This window comes from Lethenteron reissneri, chromosome 9 (assembly GCF_015708825.2).
Source record: "Lethenteron reissneri isolate LAM-NWPU_2019-01 chromosome 9, ASM1570882v1, whole genome shotgun sequence".
Classification (NCBI taxonomy): Eukaryota; Metazoa; Chordata; class Hyperoartia; order Petromyzontiformes; family Petromyzontidae; genus Lethenteron; species Lethenteron reissneri.
In genome coordinates this window covers 13,710,196-13,726,704 of record NC_083787.1, presented here as the reverse complement: position 1 = coordinate 13,726,704, position 16,509 = coordinate 13,710,196, and the positions used below count along the sequence as shown (strand labels likewise).

At 50.6% G+C, this 16,509-nt stretch overlaps 1 protein-coding gene across 16 annotated transcripts in view; it reads right to left on the bottom strand.

Annotated features, from left to right (window-relative positions):
* LOC133340310 (uncharacterized) overlaps positions 1-16,509 on the bottom strand; it is an 81,288-nt gene that overhangs the window by 29,873 nt on the left and 34,906 nt on the right. For 8 of the 16 annotated variants that reach the window (XM_061548430.1, XM_061548427.1, XM_061548437.1 and 5 more), the window contains 4 exons: positions 16,177-16,321; positions 14,416-14,496; positions 5,541-5,621; positions 3,611-4,950 (listed from right to left, as the gene is read on the bottom strand). In XM_061548430.1, the coding sequence (XP_061404414.1) occupies positions 5,572-5,621; positions 14,416-14,496; positions 16,177-16,321 (276 nt within the window). In that variant the 3' untranslated portion in view covers positions 3,611-4,950; positions 5,541-5,571. Of the gene's footprint in view, positions 1-2,682; positions 2,745-3,610; positions 4,951-5,540; positions 5,622-10,847; positions 10,924-14,415; positions 14,497-16,176; positions 16,322-16,509 lie in introns of all 16 variants that reach the window. The other 8 variants (XM_061548433.1, XM_061548432.1, XM_061548434.1 and 5 more) reach the window with 7 other exon arrangements.

The following is a 16,509-nucleotide window of genomic DNA, read 5'->3' as shown; positions in this document are numbered from 1 at the left end:
TATTGTATTGTGAAAAGTGATATAGGTGGTGTATATTTTTAGGATAGGGGTAGAGTTGGGATGACTTTGCGAAATGCATCCCTAATTTTTGTTGTATTAAATTGACGGGATAAGCCGTTCCCATTTAGTAAAGGTCTTTTTCCGTGTATTTTTTGAAGATCGCATCCCTTTTGGTAAATCGATGGATACCGACCGGTCTTGCAATGCAATTTTCGAATTTGGCAAAAGTAAATAAAGATGCCGGTGCACATTGACCTACTCTTGCGAATGATGCCCGAGGATCTTTAACATCCACTGTAAAGCAAACGGCTCTTTAAACTGTCACGGTTATTACACCCGCAGCAATAACCAGGGCGGCCGCTGGATTAGAACCACGAGCCCCTGCAACGAGAGGCGAATGCGCAACTGCTGCTCATCGTGATGCGAGTACTAAATGGAAATCTCTCCATCTCATAATAAGATGCCGGCAGACAAACTAAATTATATATGTTTCATGCAGCAGTAAGAAAGCGAGAAGTGGACTGCACGGGCAGAGTTAAAATGTGTTTCATTTTACAACTAAGTCGTCGCTATCTGCCCCGCAGTCACACTGATAAAAATACACTCAATATGTTCATATTTCACTTTTGGAAATTGCTATGGAGAAATCATTATCACCACACTTAGTTCGTGGCAAAACTGAATATCATAAAAAAACTCTGATAATCTCAACCAATATCTCAGAATTAAAACGTATACCAAATTCAACGAATGTGTTTAATTTTCAACCCTCTACTGCCACCTATGTTAAACCGTTCTCTCTGCCACAGTCCAAAGGGCACTGGGGTTGAAACACTCACGAGTCCACAAGTCACAGAATCAAACGGTTTGGTGACACTGCATTGGCAGTGGTGCACAAGGACAATCAACAACAAAACTCAACACATCTTTCAATAATTCCTCGGCCTTAAATGGAAAAGCTAAATATAAATATGCAAAGTTTTGAGCGATGGTCCTTTTTCGTCGCACAAAGAGAGGCCAGAGAGATGGAGTGAATGATAGTTGAGCCGCAGATCTCCATAGCTCAAGATTTACAACTGTTTTTTGTGTATGTACTCGTACTCTTTGGTTCTTTCGGTAAAGTCACGTAGGTATAAAATAAAATAAATTAAAGCGCGACGTTTCGGGCGCAACACAAGTGTCCGTCATCAGGTGGGACAACCACAGCAAGAAACAATTGCTGAAGTGGGCATTGCAGTGGACACTGAAGTGGGCACTTCAGCAATTGTTTCTTGCTGTGGTTGTCCCACCTGATGATGGACGCTTGTGTTGAGCCCGAAACGTCGTGATTTCTTTTATTTTATACCTACGTGACTTTACCGAAAGAACCAAAGAGTATGGATCCCTGCAGTCACGAAAACTTCAAATCTATGTTTAACACGTAGGCTTTTCGCAACCAATATTATCCATAATAATATTATCCATAATAAATGTTGTGTGTTTACTCTCCAACACACCAGTGTACTGAACTAGTAACTAAATGGCATGCTTTGTTTATGTGACAACCTTACTAATTGGCTGTCGGGTGGTGGCTGGTTTAAGGACATTTATATTTAAGCTTCTTCTTCTTCCTAGCGTTGTTCCCGCTGTGGCGCAGGGTCCGCTTTTCGGCATTGTCTTCTCCATTTGGCTCGGTCCAGGGCATCTTCAGGGGATGCGTTGACCGTCTTCATGTCTTCCTTTATTCGGTCCATCCATCGCTTCTTCGGACGTCCGCGTGGACGGCGGCCCTCTGGCTCAATACGCACGGCAGTCTTGGCCACTGATGACTCTTCACTTCGCATCACATGGCCGTACCACCGAAGCCTTGCCTCAAGCATCTTGTCCGCAATGGGGACCACACCAAGTCGCTTCCGAACGTCTTCGTTCCTGACACGATCCCATCGAGTGAGCCCGAGGCTCCATCTGAGCATCCTCATCTCCATGGTGTGGAGAGCTTGTTCGTGTACAGTTGTGGCTGGCCAGCACTCGGATCCATAGAGTGCCACCGGTCGGACGATGGTCTTGTATATTTTTCCCTTCAGCCTATCCGGCATTTTCCGATCACAGAGGACTCCGGTGACTTGCCTCCATTTCATCCACGCCGCATTGACTCGTGACCTCACATCAGTCGTGATGCTACCATCTGAGCTGATGGTGGAGCCCAGGTACTTAAAGTCCGTCACTTTCTTCAGATCTTCTCCGTCAATACTGATGGTGCCGTCGGTTTGGGGGCCACACTCCATATACTCCGTCTTTTTGATGTTGAACCTCATCCCGTTTTCGTCCAAACGTTCCTTCCACAGGCGCGTTTGTCTTTCCACTTCTCCTCTCTCTTCATCTGAGAGGAGGACGTCATCCGCGTAGAGAATTGACCATGGAAGGGGCGTGTGCAGGTCGGCAGTGATCGTGTCCATGCACAGGATAAACAGGAGTGGTGACAGGGCCGATCCTTGGTGCACTCCAACGCTGATGGCAAATGGCGGTGATATGCCCACTGCACACCTGACTGCACTGGTGACGTTCTTGTATAGGAAAAAACTATATTTTTGTGTTTGGTTTGTTGTCCTTCATAAGGAACAAAAGAAGTCCAACATATATACACAGTCATGATCCCCCAGCCCTTCCCATAGCCTCTCTCCCTGCCACATCACCAAACTTCACCTGGTTTGAAGCTCCTGGTTGTTGGTTCGCATGGCCAAGGTCTGGGTGAGCCAACTCTCGGCCTCCTCCACCGAGACGCACACCGCACACAGGCCATATCGGGGAGCGGGGTGGAGGAGTTCAGGGGTGGTGAAGGTAGAGAGCAAGGGGAGGGGGAAGCTTCTCCTGAGGGCCCAATACGAAATTCCTATTACTTCTCCATCGAAATCACAAATTGACGCAGAGCCGTCCATTCTGTACGATGTCAAGTGTAGTGAGTAAATGGGAGCCACGGTGGTGAGATGTTAACTACCCCGCCTAGTATACAGGAGGTCACGGATTCGATCCCGACCCTGACGCCTGTATATTTGGAGTTTGAATGTTCTCCCTGCGGTTGCGTGGATATTTCTCTGGGTCCTCCGGTTTTTCCCTCCGCATTCAGAAGCATGCGTTTAGAGTATTTGGCTGCTATAAATTACCACGTGATAAGCCACTTCGTTGAGCTATCATTTGTGGCCAGGTTGCTTCTGAAAAAGAGATATATATAGCTCAGTGGGCCTCTTACCTAGTAAAATAAAAATAGTAAATAGTTTCAATGGTCTCAGGTTGGTCACCAATGACTGCACAAAACTTATCACACAAATATTTTACTCTGCACTTCAATTTCGAGCTCTGAGGATTTCAAATATCGGTTAAGACTTTGACATGACAAACAGGGGCAGAGCGGGTAAGAAAGTGCTGGCCCCTACTGTGTGGACCAGAAGCCACTTGAAGGGATCTCAGCAGTAGCTCTGTGACATTTGCTTCCATGGGCCGTCCTCTAATAACGCTCGGCGAGAGTTGCGAAAGGTTGTTCTCTGCCTTGTGGCCGTGACGCCGATAGCACAATCAGGATAAACTTGGGAAATGTAAAAAGCAAAATGAAAGCTGGGATAATCTCGTGACCCACCTGCTGGTTGCACTGCTGGTGCAGGGCCCGAGTCTCCAGCAGCTCGGTGGCCAGTGGTTCCACGCCTACCCTCTGCTTCTCCACCTCCTCCTCCCTGTCTCACGTTGACACCTGCAGCTGGTAGATCCCCTGCTCTTGAACGTCGTTCTGTAGCAATGTCATGATTTACCGCCCTCCCGCTCCAGAGATTATATGAATAAAAAAATCAATGTTATTTTGCATTGGGAAGCGTGTGGGATCTCTAATGGCGCAAGGGGTCATGTGAACTGGTCACATTAATTATAGTTCATGTAGTTTACAGCCCCATGTCAAGCCTCTTCGGGATGAAGATGTCCCCACGCCGTGTCCGTCGTAGGGGCTGTTTGACTATACTTCACCATGCTGATTAGAGAGTTAGTGAAGGGGGTGCCCAGAAACGGTTAAAAAACCACTTGCCACAAGTTTATAACGAGTGTGCTAACCACTGTGCCACTGCTTCACCCCGTAATGCGTACCAATGGAACCCAAACAGTTTTAACACCCACGATTTAGAGCATGCACTGTGAGTGCTAAGAACTGATTTTAATCGATCAATCATTCCGCCAACATCGGACAACACACAGACTTCACCCACAAGCACGCTCATGTTTGGAGAACCACACATTGTTTAATCCCAAAGTAGTTTCAGGCGATAAACCCAGCAGAAGCCACTTGCGGCTCTGGCTTTGCTCGAGCTGCTTGCGTGACTGGCAACAGTGAGCGGCGGCAGCAGCGGCCTCCTCCAGAGAGTTTCTCATTTACTTTCGCACCGTACGCCGGTAATGGCAACTGAGAAATTGTTCAGCTTTGGTCAACAAAGCAGAAGGAAAAAGTCTCCAAAATAACGAAGTGTACACAATTAACGGTACACCGACGTGCTGTGCATAGTCGCACTCACGCGTGCAGTCCACTCCGCGGTCAAGCAAAATTCGTTCGCTGGGTGGTGGCTCCGAGCATGTACGCGTCGGCCCGCATCACGAGCAAACCACACGAGCTCGTGCATCTGGACACGCCTCTACGTACCGGACAGATACCAGTACTGGTACGTGTGCGACACGTACTATGACGAGCGTGATGTCTGCTCGCGAAGAGTGATAGTGCCGTGCGCAGATCGCACGGAGAGGCACGAGGCTCGGCGTGACTGGGGGTGTAACGCTTGCAGGGATGAACGGCGGCACGCGTGCATGCGGGTGCCGGGGACGCACGCCGGTGCCGAGGGTGCACGCCGGTGCCCACCTCGGTCTGCGGCATGTCCCACTTCTCCTGCAGGCCAGGCGGCTCCCGCTGCAGACGTTGGGACGCGTTCTTCGGGGTGCTGCAAGCTGTTTGCGCACGGCGGCCGGGGAGAAGAACGACGCGGCACGCAACCCTTAATTTCCTTAGCATTGATTTTTTTTTTCCCAGACAATTTCGTTTTTCGAATACGAGCGAACGCCACCGACGATTTAACGCGAACGTTTTCAAAAGGTCGAATGCTTTAGAACAATTTCTCCAGCGCTTTGTTGGTGAAGTGAAAGTTCATATCTCTACAGTAGAAGAAAAAAAACGTATGATGACATTAACTCGGGCTAAGCTGTGCAGATCGGATTCATTCCCCTAATAAGGGACTCACTAACGCCGCAACTATTGATTTAAGCGTAAATTTTACCGAACGTTTCGAGACGTTAAAATAAAACCGAGCTCTTTGATTAGATTTACACATTAGCAGGCCCATCATGAGAGCTTTGGCGGAGATTCACATCCATTTTGTGGTAATTACAATCAACTGGAATGTACGGCGCTCTTAACCGCGTTCCACGTGGACGCGTACAATGTCGACGCTGGGACGAACAGTTGAAGCGCAATGCTTCAATGTAGCGATGTGGCAATACAAGCGGTGGCGAGAGTGGAGGTGATAGTGGTGGGTACTCACCTCCGCCTTGAGCAGCAGATCGCCGCTGAGGCTACCGCTCAGCCAGCCGGCCTGTCCCACCAAGGAGGGGAGAGCGCCGGTCTGAAGTGAACGGGACGAAAAAAATAAGACGAAAGAATCCATGAGAGAATTCCGGAAGAGCGTTCGTGAATATGCCGTCGCCGATTTTTTTTTTCCCCCGCTAAGTGCGCCGAAGACAAAGAGCGCTTATTCCGCAAATGTACGCAAAGTCGTCAATAGTGTCGCACAATCCATCTCATAACGAAGGAGGAGAAAAAAATCACCGCCTTGTCTTTCGGCGGCTCTCAATTTCTTCCAACCCACGTCTGGCCGTCCCTTATTAGTGACTCAACGTTAACGACAAAAAATTAGCGAGAGCAACAAGCCGAATTAAAATATGTAGGACTGGGAAAAACACCGCGGCTGGAGAGACACACGGAGAATGTGGGCAGCACGGACGCCCTGCTGCTGCAAATATGGCCGCCCCTGCAGACCGCTCTCTGCACAGGCTGCGGCTGCTGCGGTCTCCAGAAAGTCAATACCGGCCGAACGATCCGCCTCATTCAAATCGACACGCCGGGCCCCGCGCACACATGCACGCCGCCGCCGCACCTGCTCGCCGGCACGCGCCCGCAAAACTCAAGAGAAAACTAAAATGTAGGCCAGGACCGCTGCTCTACCAGTCAGGCCCTGCTTCCCCGAAATGCACTTTTTTTTGCGGTTAATTTACTCCGGAAAATATATTTTGCTTAAATTCTAAGAGACAGAGGCAGGGTTAACTTTTTTACACATTGTTAAACATATTACAATCCTCAACTTGGTCTTCATTTTTTTACACAGCAGAAACATGAAATACTTTTGCTTGAAACACCGTTACAGGCCCCTTCTGGCAGCTTGGCATTATGACCGCGCTGCAGTGGTGTGGGTGCCACACTGACGCCGCAGCCAGACTTTGAAAAGCCACACCAAGCAGCCAGGTTTGTGGCTCGGGCCCAGACGGTAGCGCCCGGTTTGGAAGGGGTTATGCACAGAGAGAGGCGATCAATCCCATCAATTCTGCTAATCGACTGCAAGGCCTCGACACTGGTCAATAGCCAGGGCCCGCCCGGCTGGGAATTAATGCAAGAAGGATGAACTCTCCGGCAGCGATCGCGTCTGCTGGCAATAACAGCGAGCCATTCGTCTCGCGCTAAAAGCCTCTCTTCCGACTGCAGGTTCATCGCACACATGCAACCCGCTTTATTTTTTAGCAATTTAACACTTCAACAAGGGTTCCTAAGGCCAAACTTCACATCTCTGCGTGGTAAAAATACAGTCTGGATCATGAACACTGCGAGGCTATTTCCCCCGCAGAAAAAGGAGGGCTTTGCTTGTAACAACCACTGCCTTGTGTACGTGGCGAGCACTCCGCCTTCACTCGATACACGGAACAGGTAAATATAACAACCAGTGTTTCTGCTTGCGGCTCCTGGAAACAACACCGCTGCATCCCTGTCCTGTACGCTCACCTACATCGCAAATCTGTAAAAAAAAAATGTGTAAAAAATTTAATAACAGGCAGGACACGCTGGAGTGGAAGGATGCAAGGCATCATTTTCCCAATTGTGTCGAACTCGGGTCAAGGATTATGTCAGCTTCTTTCTTTTTAAAAGCTTTTAACGTCGCACGTATTTGAAGGAGGATGGTCTCCTCAGCACCATCAGCCAAGCGCGGGGAGGCTGCTTGCCATTGCCGCCATTTTCTACTCTGACATGCTGAGGCGGTGGCCGCATTTCTCCTCCGCGTTCTGATTAAATTACACGGCACGGCCTCCACGTTGGTCACAGCTACCGAGCCACATCGAGCCACACCGAGCCACGCGGCCTCGCACATGGCTCGGGACAGAGCCGCGTGCCGCGCTGTCATACCGCCCCCTGCTCGTTCCTCCTCACTAATACCGGCGGCACACCAAACTGGGGCGTCTCGCATTGCGAAAGACAAAAAATATATATCAAAGGGAAAGGTGATGGCTACAGTATACAGCCCTGCTTTTCTAATAATCTTAGATCTTTTACTTGTAGCAAAGTGGTGGGCATTGTTATTTTTTTTCATTTGCAACAGAGAAGAAAACCCCCTACAGAAAGGCAATGGAATTTACGGAGATTAAATGCACGTATAGTTAAGAAAAAATTACCCCCAAGACATTGAATACAAAGGGTGAGAATGCTATATATAAATAAATAACCCACTGAGCGTACACCAGAGAAAAAGAGGAGGGAAAAAATGGTGAGAGACGGACAGATGAACGCTGGGACAGAGCGAGCAAACGCTTTTGAGAGAGATGAGCCCGACTTTTTTTTTCTCCCGGCTGAATTAACGCGGCCGCTATGACAGGCAATCAGTTTGATGGCTGCAATTTCTGCCGCTGAAATCTCGCCGTGACCTTTCCCGGCGAATCCCTGGGCTGGCTGCAGATATAATGGCTGTCTGGGGGTAATTTCGGCTCGGCTGGCAGACAAACGACCCGTGCGTGACGCAGCCGCTCCCGCATTGCAGCAAGCCTGAGTTAATGCTGGCCATGCAGCTCTATAGCCTTACTTAAATCTGCCGCAGCAGAGATGGGGCATTTATTGTTGAGTCTGTCAGCGTGTGCGCCGTAATTTACACCCGGCCATTCCACGCTGAACACTATTTTCAGTTAGAAAATATATATCTACACACACACGCACGCGCGTGCAAGCAAGCAAGCGCATGCAACATTGAATTATTGTTATTGTTATTAGAAAAATTTTAAGCTGATGATATTAAACCAAAAAAACACACAAATTGAATTGTGAATGCTTTAGTGGCGCATGCCAATGCTGCGTCAATGCCGTTTGCGGGTATTAACGCCTGTTATCTATGTTCAAAAGGAAATCATCTCTCTGGCAGTCTCGAGCTCCATTTCAAATCCTCTGCAGATTCATAAAGGGCCATTAAAACATACACACCACCCGCGTAATATCTCGTTAAAAGACCAACACGTTTTATGAGACGAACACCAAATTTATGGAGCATAGCTAATATAAGCTACACACAGTCGCTTACAGAGGCCACCCGCATAGCACACTCACCCGCTCACACGCTCCGTCCTCAACCGGTCTAAAAAATTCAGACATGTTTCAAACAGGGCCCAATAAATGGGGGATGGAATGGAGTGGGGAGCTGAAAGGGAAGGGGGTGCCGTTGGGCAGGTTGGTAGTGGGGGGCCCGGCTGTGGAATGGGGCTACAATTAGGCGAATCCGGTGTGCGAGACGTGGGAATGGTAGCCGACGGAGATCTGAGTGTGGTGGATTCGGGGGGGGGGGCAGTTGGGGGGAAATATAGGGGAGCAGGGGCGCTGTCAGGGATAGAGGAGCAGGCGGAGGCGGGGGCGGTGTTGCGGGGGGTGGGGGGGGCCGCAGCGGCAGTGGCGGAGGAAGCCGTGAACCTGGGCGCCTTCGGCCGTACTGCAGGGATGGCGGGTGGCTTCCTTCCAGCCCGATTAATATTCATCCGGCCTGCCGCTTTAGATGCAGCGCTCACTCACGGCAGCTGCTGTCGCAGGGTTTTTTCTAATGTCGCCTATTTTTTCCCTGTTCGCATACACTGTACACGCAGGAAAGGTCTAGCGTTCTGTTACTGTTCCTTCTGCAGACGTGAACCTCTTTCTCTTTCTTGCACCAGCCACCTCTTCACCTAATCGCCCTTATCTATTCTCTCCATCTCGCGTATCCTGCAAGCGGCCCGGCGAAGATGCGCCAATTACCCAAGCGAGAGCCGGCAGCACACACATGGGAAGACAAAGGGGCATGATTTAGAGATCTCTATTCTTATTTGGGCACCGATCCACGATTAACTGACGCTGCTCGTCGTTACGCAAGATAAAAGGAAAAAACGCTGGCATTTCAGTAAAAAAACCCACCGAAATATACATGACAAACAGCGGCGCTCGCCGTGGCACTAATCAAAACTGTGGTGCGCGCACACCGTTATGCACATTGCCTTTCTCATTCACGGAGCAGCGTCCGTACAAAAATAAACAAGCGCCACACGTACCACGTTTGCACGTGAAGCACAAACAGGAATTGCATTTTTGTGACTTTCAAAATAGGGCAAGCCAAGCCAATCTTCGTGAAACGAGAGAGAGCCGTCACTCTGCCTCCACTTAACGAACCGCATCGTAGGAGGTGCTCCCAGCAGTAGCAGGCGCGGGCAGAATTCGCGGGACCCGCAACTGCGTTTAAAGAGGCAAGGTTGCACTCCACAAACAAAAGAAGGGCTCTACACCTCTACTCCATTCGATATTAAACACCCCCATCAAATTATTGACCTTAAGCACGTCAAAAAAATTAAGGGTCCGCTGTACTGGAGCCATCCTCACTCTCAATGGCCCGCTCCACAGAGGAATCTCATTCTGCACAATCACTGCCTTCTGAAACGACCTATTATGTATCTGCTTAATGCAGTGTCCTTTTTCAACCAGGTGAGAGCCAGTGAGATTTATTATTATCTCCTTTGCAGGCTGAATTGGGAAGCTATAGCTATTCCACATCAAGCAAGCTCACTGCTCGCGTGAGCAGTGAGTGTGAGCGTAGGGGTGGGGCTCCTCTCTGCTGATGGCCTTGAGCTCGTGGTGGAAATTCCACATTCCCATGATAGTGACCATAGATAACCAATATTGACTCCCCATAGATCGGAACTATTTTATTCACCCCAGAGCGATAGATGATGGGCTAAGTAGACCCCATGAGTGACTTAGCCATATTAAGGTAAGCATGAAATTAAATAGAACGGATGAAAATGCTTGGTTGATTTGTTGGATAAGTGCTGTCTGCAATGATTAAGAGACAAAATACGCTGTAAGTGTTGAGACCACAGTGGCCAGTAAAATCTGAGTCAGACCTGCCCACTGACCAGCATGGTTAGGTATGGTCAAACAACTCCCTGTCCGAAGAGGCATGGAGAGGCCGTCATCCAGCGGTGGATTGACAAAAGGCTGTAAATTATAATTGTGATGTTTCGTAAGTGTTGAGATCGCCGAGCGGCCGCGGCACTGCAGGCGTTAGGACCGCGCGGCGCTGCGCGACCACTCGCTGAAAAGCGCCATCTCGAGCGCGAGCGCGGGGGGGGGGGCGCTGGGAGAAAATGGTGGCGGGCGGTGCCCCCCCATCCACCTCGTAGAACCGTGAGCGCCGCCCAAGATAGCGCTGAATAATAATCTTGGGCTCGCAGACGCACGACGGACCGCCGGACGGGACGGAGGATGGGTGGACACAGGGTCAAACGACTCGAGCAGCGTGGCTCACCTCTTCCCGAGGACAATACATCGATAATCCCTCTCCGTGCGGCGTCCACTGGCATCCACGTGCATCTAAATGTCAACTGTGGGAAACAAATCCGGAGCATAATTACTGCTTTTATAACACTCCTATATTATCTGGCGGTGGATGTGTGGGGTCGGGGAGTGGGTGGGTGGCGGGAGGTGTGGGTGGTGGGGGGGCATTGGGCAGCGCCACACTCCACACTTTACACCTGTGTTTAGGTTGGGGGGGCACGACCGCCGCGACACCGGCGAGGCTGGCGCGAAGTCACGGACGTCAGTAAGCGGTCACGTCTCCGTCGCGATTGTTGGCAACATTTTTGGGACGAACAGAACCAAAGAAGTGAGCCCTCTGCGACGCTGTGCTCCACGAATGCTTCTGTTAACGGCCTGGGACACTTGTGTGGCCAGAGGTACTTTTTTATCTACTGCAGGCAAATGGCATACTTCATGCGTGGCAGCACCGTGCCGCCGGGGTCAGCGAGCCCAGCCCATGGGCTTTGTGTGTCATTTCTGCTGTAAGTCACAGTTAATGCTCCCAAATATCCACAAATAATGCCAATATGAGGCCGACGCTCACTCAGTGGCATTTTCATTGTTTTGCAGGGAGTGCCCAAGAGCAGCCCCATCGCTGCTTTAGGGTTAATATTACGAAGAGTTCTAACCAAGGATGAGGATAATGAAGGAAAAATTACGGCCAAGGAGTTTTTTTTCTCCCAGTGCTTACCAACCGGGAAGTAAATTTCTGCACGCGGATATCCCAGACAAATGGGAGGTTGGGTTAAGTCAGCGGAGTTGGAGCAGAGCCCTTGGCTGGCGAGGGTGCGAGCCGGGCCCGACCGACACGTTATTAGGAGAAGTGACAAATGGGCGCCTCCTTCCGTGGGTCTCCCGAGAGCCAATTACAGCTCGCTTCGGATGGAGGGGCAATTAATCCTGTGCGCACTTTCACAGGGCAGCATGGCTGACCTTCTACACCCGCGTGTGCGTGCGAATATATATATGAAATATACCGTTTCCTGACTACGCGCAGACACGAGCACGTTTTACTGCATTCCGGTGGAATGCGCGCGAAAATCTCACCACCACGCAGACACGCAGCACCGGCGAATGCGTAATTAGGGAATGAGCGCATAAAGGAGCCCACTCCAGAACCGGTAAACAAACCAACAAACGACCGCACCACACAACGGACTGGTGCGCCGTGAACACGCTCGTGCATGCTTGCTTGATGTCGCGCCGGGTCAGGGCCGGGAAACAGGCACTTAAAACATTTGCGCCGGCTCACGGAACTGACGGCAGACAGTGGCTAAAAGTGGCCACGCTAATCATTCAAGGCACAAGCGCGCGGGGCGTCACATTGTCAGAACGGCAGGTTTTTGACAGCCCACGCGGCCGTTCACACATAAAGGTCAATTTCAAGGACCCACGGCCCGGCAGAACGAGAGGCCCTCACGAGATGATTAGTTTAAATCAAGCGGTCCGCCTAACCTCCGACTCGGAATGTGGGTGCGCCCACCACCCCGCGTCCCCCGTGCTCACTGCGAGCATTTGCCCTTGCCTGCCTTAACCCCTACACCTACAATTCCCCAAATGCGGAGACAAAATGAAATTACGCCAAGGTGAGTGCTCGTCGCGACTCGCGTGGACATTATCATGCAAAAACGGGGCCTTCAATTTGTTTTCTACGACTGTCCAAAAGCCTTTTAGCGGCGGCGGCCATTAAGAAAATAACATCATTGCGAGGGCGAGGGGGTTAACAACCCCGCGCAACCAACCTCTCGCCTCCCCAAGGCCAACCGCGCCCCCCACTCCGCTACTCCCACCCCCCGACTCCCGCCCACCACAAAGGCATCCGAGACCGTGTCCCAGTACTGTCAATTTTGCTCACTTCAAAACACTCCTACGCGCCGCTCACGCCGACCTGTCCTTTTAATGCAATTTCCAAAATGGCCATTCCTTACAGCTTCGGTTTGCACAATTTTACCGTTTTTAAGTGCGGCTCATCAAGCAGATGTTTGTAAATGCTATCTCGCGAGTACACGCACCTCACGTCTTCCCACCCCTCCTCTCGCCCGAGCCGCGTATTTATACATAACTTTGAAAGCGACGCATTCATGTGTAATAGCCTATTGTGGTGAAATAGAAAACAAATGATTGATGGAAAGAAGAGCGGAGCGAAATGGGATGACGGCAAGGGCGGGTGCGCGAGAGACACGAAGAGCGGAAAAACATTGGTAAGGAAGGCAGGCCCGTAAACAGCGATGCATATTTCTCAAGAGATGAAGCGGCACGAGAAAAAAAAACGAGCGGCTTTTTTCCCGAGGTTCGCTCGTTAAAATATTCATACAGCTTACGGAGAGCGAATGAGCAAGCACCAACACGATCGAGCAAGCGCACCGCCGAGACGGCACGGAGAAGATGGGAATTTTTCCGCCCTCTCCCTCTCGCCCGGCAAGTCCCTTGTTAAAATATTCATTTCTCTATAACAAGCCACAGCCGCGGCAGAAAATCAGAGTGCGGCTAATTCATTTCTGAGGCCGCGGCATAATGGTAAGAAACTTGTTGGAGGATGATAAATAATTTATCAAGCCAAAGAGGCCATCAGTCATTTTAATACGATTCAGAGGAAAAAAGCATTACGATGCGCGGCGCGGGGCGGGCGGTTACGCACGGCGCTCCGGCGTTTTTCAAACTGGTCAGCGCTGGAGAAATCACTCCACGGGAAAATAAATCAGGCCGCAGCAGCGCGATGATGTATCGTCAGCCGGAATCCGCAGCCTCTACGGCAGCTACTGCCGCTGCCTGGATTTATATATTTTTTATTTAATTCTTGCCATCTTCTCGCTATTTTTACCGGTACAGTATTAATCAGCTTGCAAACCAAATTACTTCAGGCAGCCCTGCACCCGTTCCCCACACACCGGTGCTTGCTACTCAAGTACACACAAAAGAATGCATAAGCACGGAGCGAACAGTGGTCAATAAGGGCTTCCCGCATATGCAATCTTGTACGCACATTTGCGTAAGCACATTCGTGTACACAGGCGAGAGTCATTGTATGGACACAATACACTCAAAACACAGACTGCTGTGTGTGGATATAAACTCCAAACCATGCACCACATAATATATCTACATGACACCACCACCCAATCAAGATTCCACTAATTATTTTATAATTTTGCACCACGCAAAATTTGTATTTAAAGGCAATGGGGGGTGGGGTGGCATCAGCAATTTCTCAGGTGAAATAATCAAATGGCTAACTTAATCTCTAACAGCTGCTCTTCATGGACCACATAAAGGAAATACACATGCCACACGCGCTCGCTCAGGAGGGGAGCAAGAATAAGGCCAGGTATATGGTGATAAGAAGGCTCAGAATGGGTGGGAACCACTCCCGGTGGCGCAATGCGGGCTGGGAGCAATGCGTCCCGGCAAGGTGCAGATATGGAATAGGGGCGCGCTTAGGGTGGCACAATGACATAGGAGGAGGGAGGTGGTGGAGGTGGCATGGCGAGGGCAGGGGTAGCGCTAAAGACGTTACTCACTGCGACGTGACACGGCTGAGCAGAGCCTAGCGCTATCGGTCTCTGGCGAAGCTGCCACGCTTGCTCTCACAAACTCTGCAGCTGCGGGGGCGACAAAATCGTCAGCGTCGTCATGACCGTCATGAGCAAACGACAATATTTTCCGTATTGTGATATATTTACAATAAACGCCGTCGAGGTTAGCGAATGGAAAAGGCGATGTAAACATTTCACTCTGCTGAACAGCAAAGTTGCACTTCATGCGTTAAAAGTCGGCGATAATGTCAGCGTTCCAGAGCCGTGAAATGCGACGTTGTGCAAAATGCTTAAAAGAAATAAAATGGATGAAAGGTCACCTTACAGGTCGACGGTTTTGGGAAGTTATTTATTTTTGTCTCAAACTAATTGCTTTCTGCACAAAATCTCCCGGGAGCACTATTTCCCACACAACAAGGAGCAGGAAGGAGCAGGGCCAGGACCGCCTCCTGATGCCACACAGTCACGGCCGATCAAAATCACTCCCAAAAATGTATTGCGAGGGGCTTCTGCATCCGTCCGCGGGACTCGCCTGAGATTGCACGCTGCCACCGGGCCCTGTGCTCCTGGGTCCCGGCTCTCATTTCTTCGCACAGTTTTCAAATATATGAATAATAAAAATGCATTTTCCCTGCAGCAGGCTCCAACACTGCAAATATCCTAACCTTATCAGTAATAACATCTATTTATAAATCACATGCCTTTGGCTGCAAAGAGATTTTGCCGGAGCTCACACATGAGCATTGGAATAAGGTCATGCCTCAGCCAGGATTGGCCAAAGCACTTTTGACAAATCTAATATCATAATGAGATTGGTTGGGAGGGAGGGGGAGTGGGTGGGTCGGCTTGCATAAGGGGGCAGCCTCCACAAGGTGATGTTGTCACAGGAGGTGGAGTGGGGGCCGGGGAGGGCGTTGCCACGCTTCAAAAATCAACGCCCATGAAGCTATCTGTCCTGACACATCCCTGCCCACCACCCAAACCTATCCACCTACCCACACCCACCATTCCAAATTTTCCACAAACAACTCGGCGTCTGGAAGAATGCCTATGGTCAGTAGGCTCGCAGGTGCCAACAGAGGGCCCCCCGTCTTCTAGGCGAATGATGCTCATCCCCTCCATGTAGACGGGACACCCCATTTATGAATAATCGTGCATGCGTTGTGAATGGATGTGAAGGATCCAAATGATTCCCATTTGGAACCTCAAATTTTAAATGACAATAACAAATAAAAAATCCAACCCTTTGGTCAATCGACATCTCGATGAAGGCCTCTCAATGCCGTATCAATCAGGGGGTTGTTTGGCCGTACTTCACTCCCACGCTTCACCACACCTCGCCGGTTAGTGTGGGTTGGTGCAGAGCACCTTCAACTCAAAAGTGGTGACCTGCTCAAACGAGGTGGTGTTCAACTCATAATTACAAGCCTGAGCCAGTGGTGAAAATTTCAGATTCCAATGGTGGGAGTGAGTCCCTTCATGAGCCAACCACTGTTGACTTCTCTACAATGCCAGAGAGATGATGGGGTGAGCCAACCTCCAACCAAGATTTGAATTCGCACCCTTTCAATCGCGAGACGCTCGCTCTACCGCTGCGCCGCCACACAACCGCTCTTGCATCCAACCAACGTTTACATTTCCCCGTGCCGCCAGCTCCTGTCACGCGTACCAATGCGCGCGTCCCCCGGTGTTGCTGTGCGGAGCTGGTGGGGAGTGGGGTAAAGAGGGGTGGAGTGGCGCACGCACCTGGGCCGCAAGCGCCGGAGTTCGTGCTCCGACGAGGCTGCTCCCGGACGCGGGCCGCACTGTCGGGCTGCTTGGCCGCCACCTCGCGGTAAGGCTCCACGATGGTGTCTTCCAGCGAGCGCGCCTTCTCATCCCGGCTCTCTACCTGCAGGCAGCAGCAGCGCACGGCCACACACAAAGCTCATGTTCCGCGTCACAGCCTGCACGGTGCACGCGTCACTCTTGTCTGAATCCGCCGTCTACGCTCGTTCCGCGCGACAGTCAACACCAGCAGCCAGCCCAATGCAACAGCACGCCTAGCAGGGCTGTAGCATTGGTAGTGTGGTTGGCATG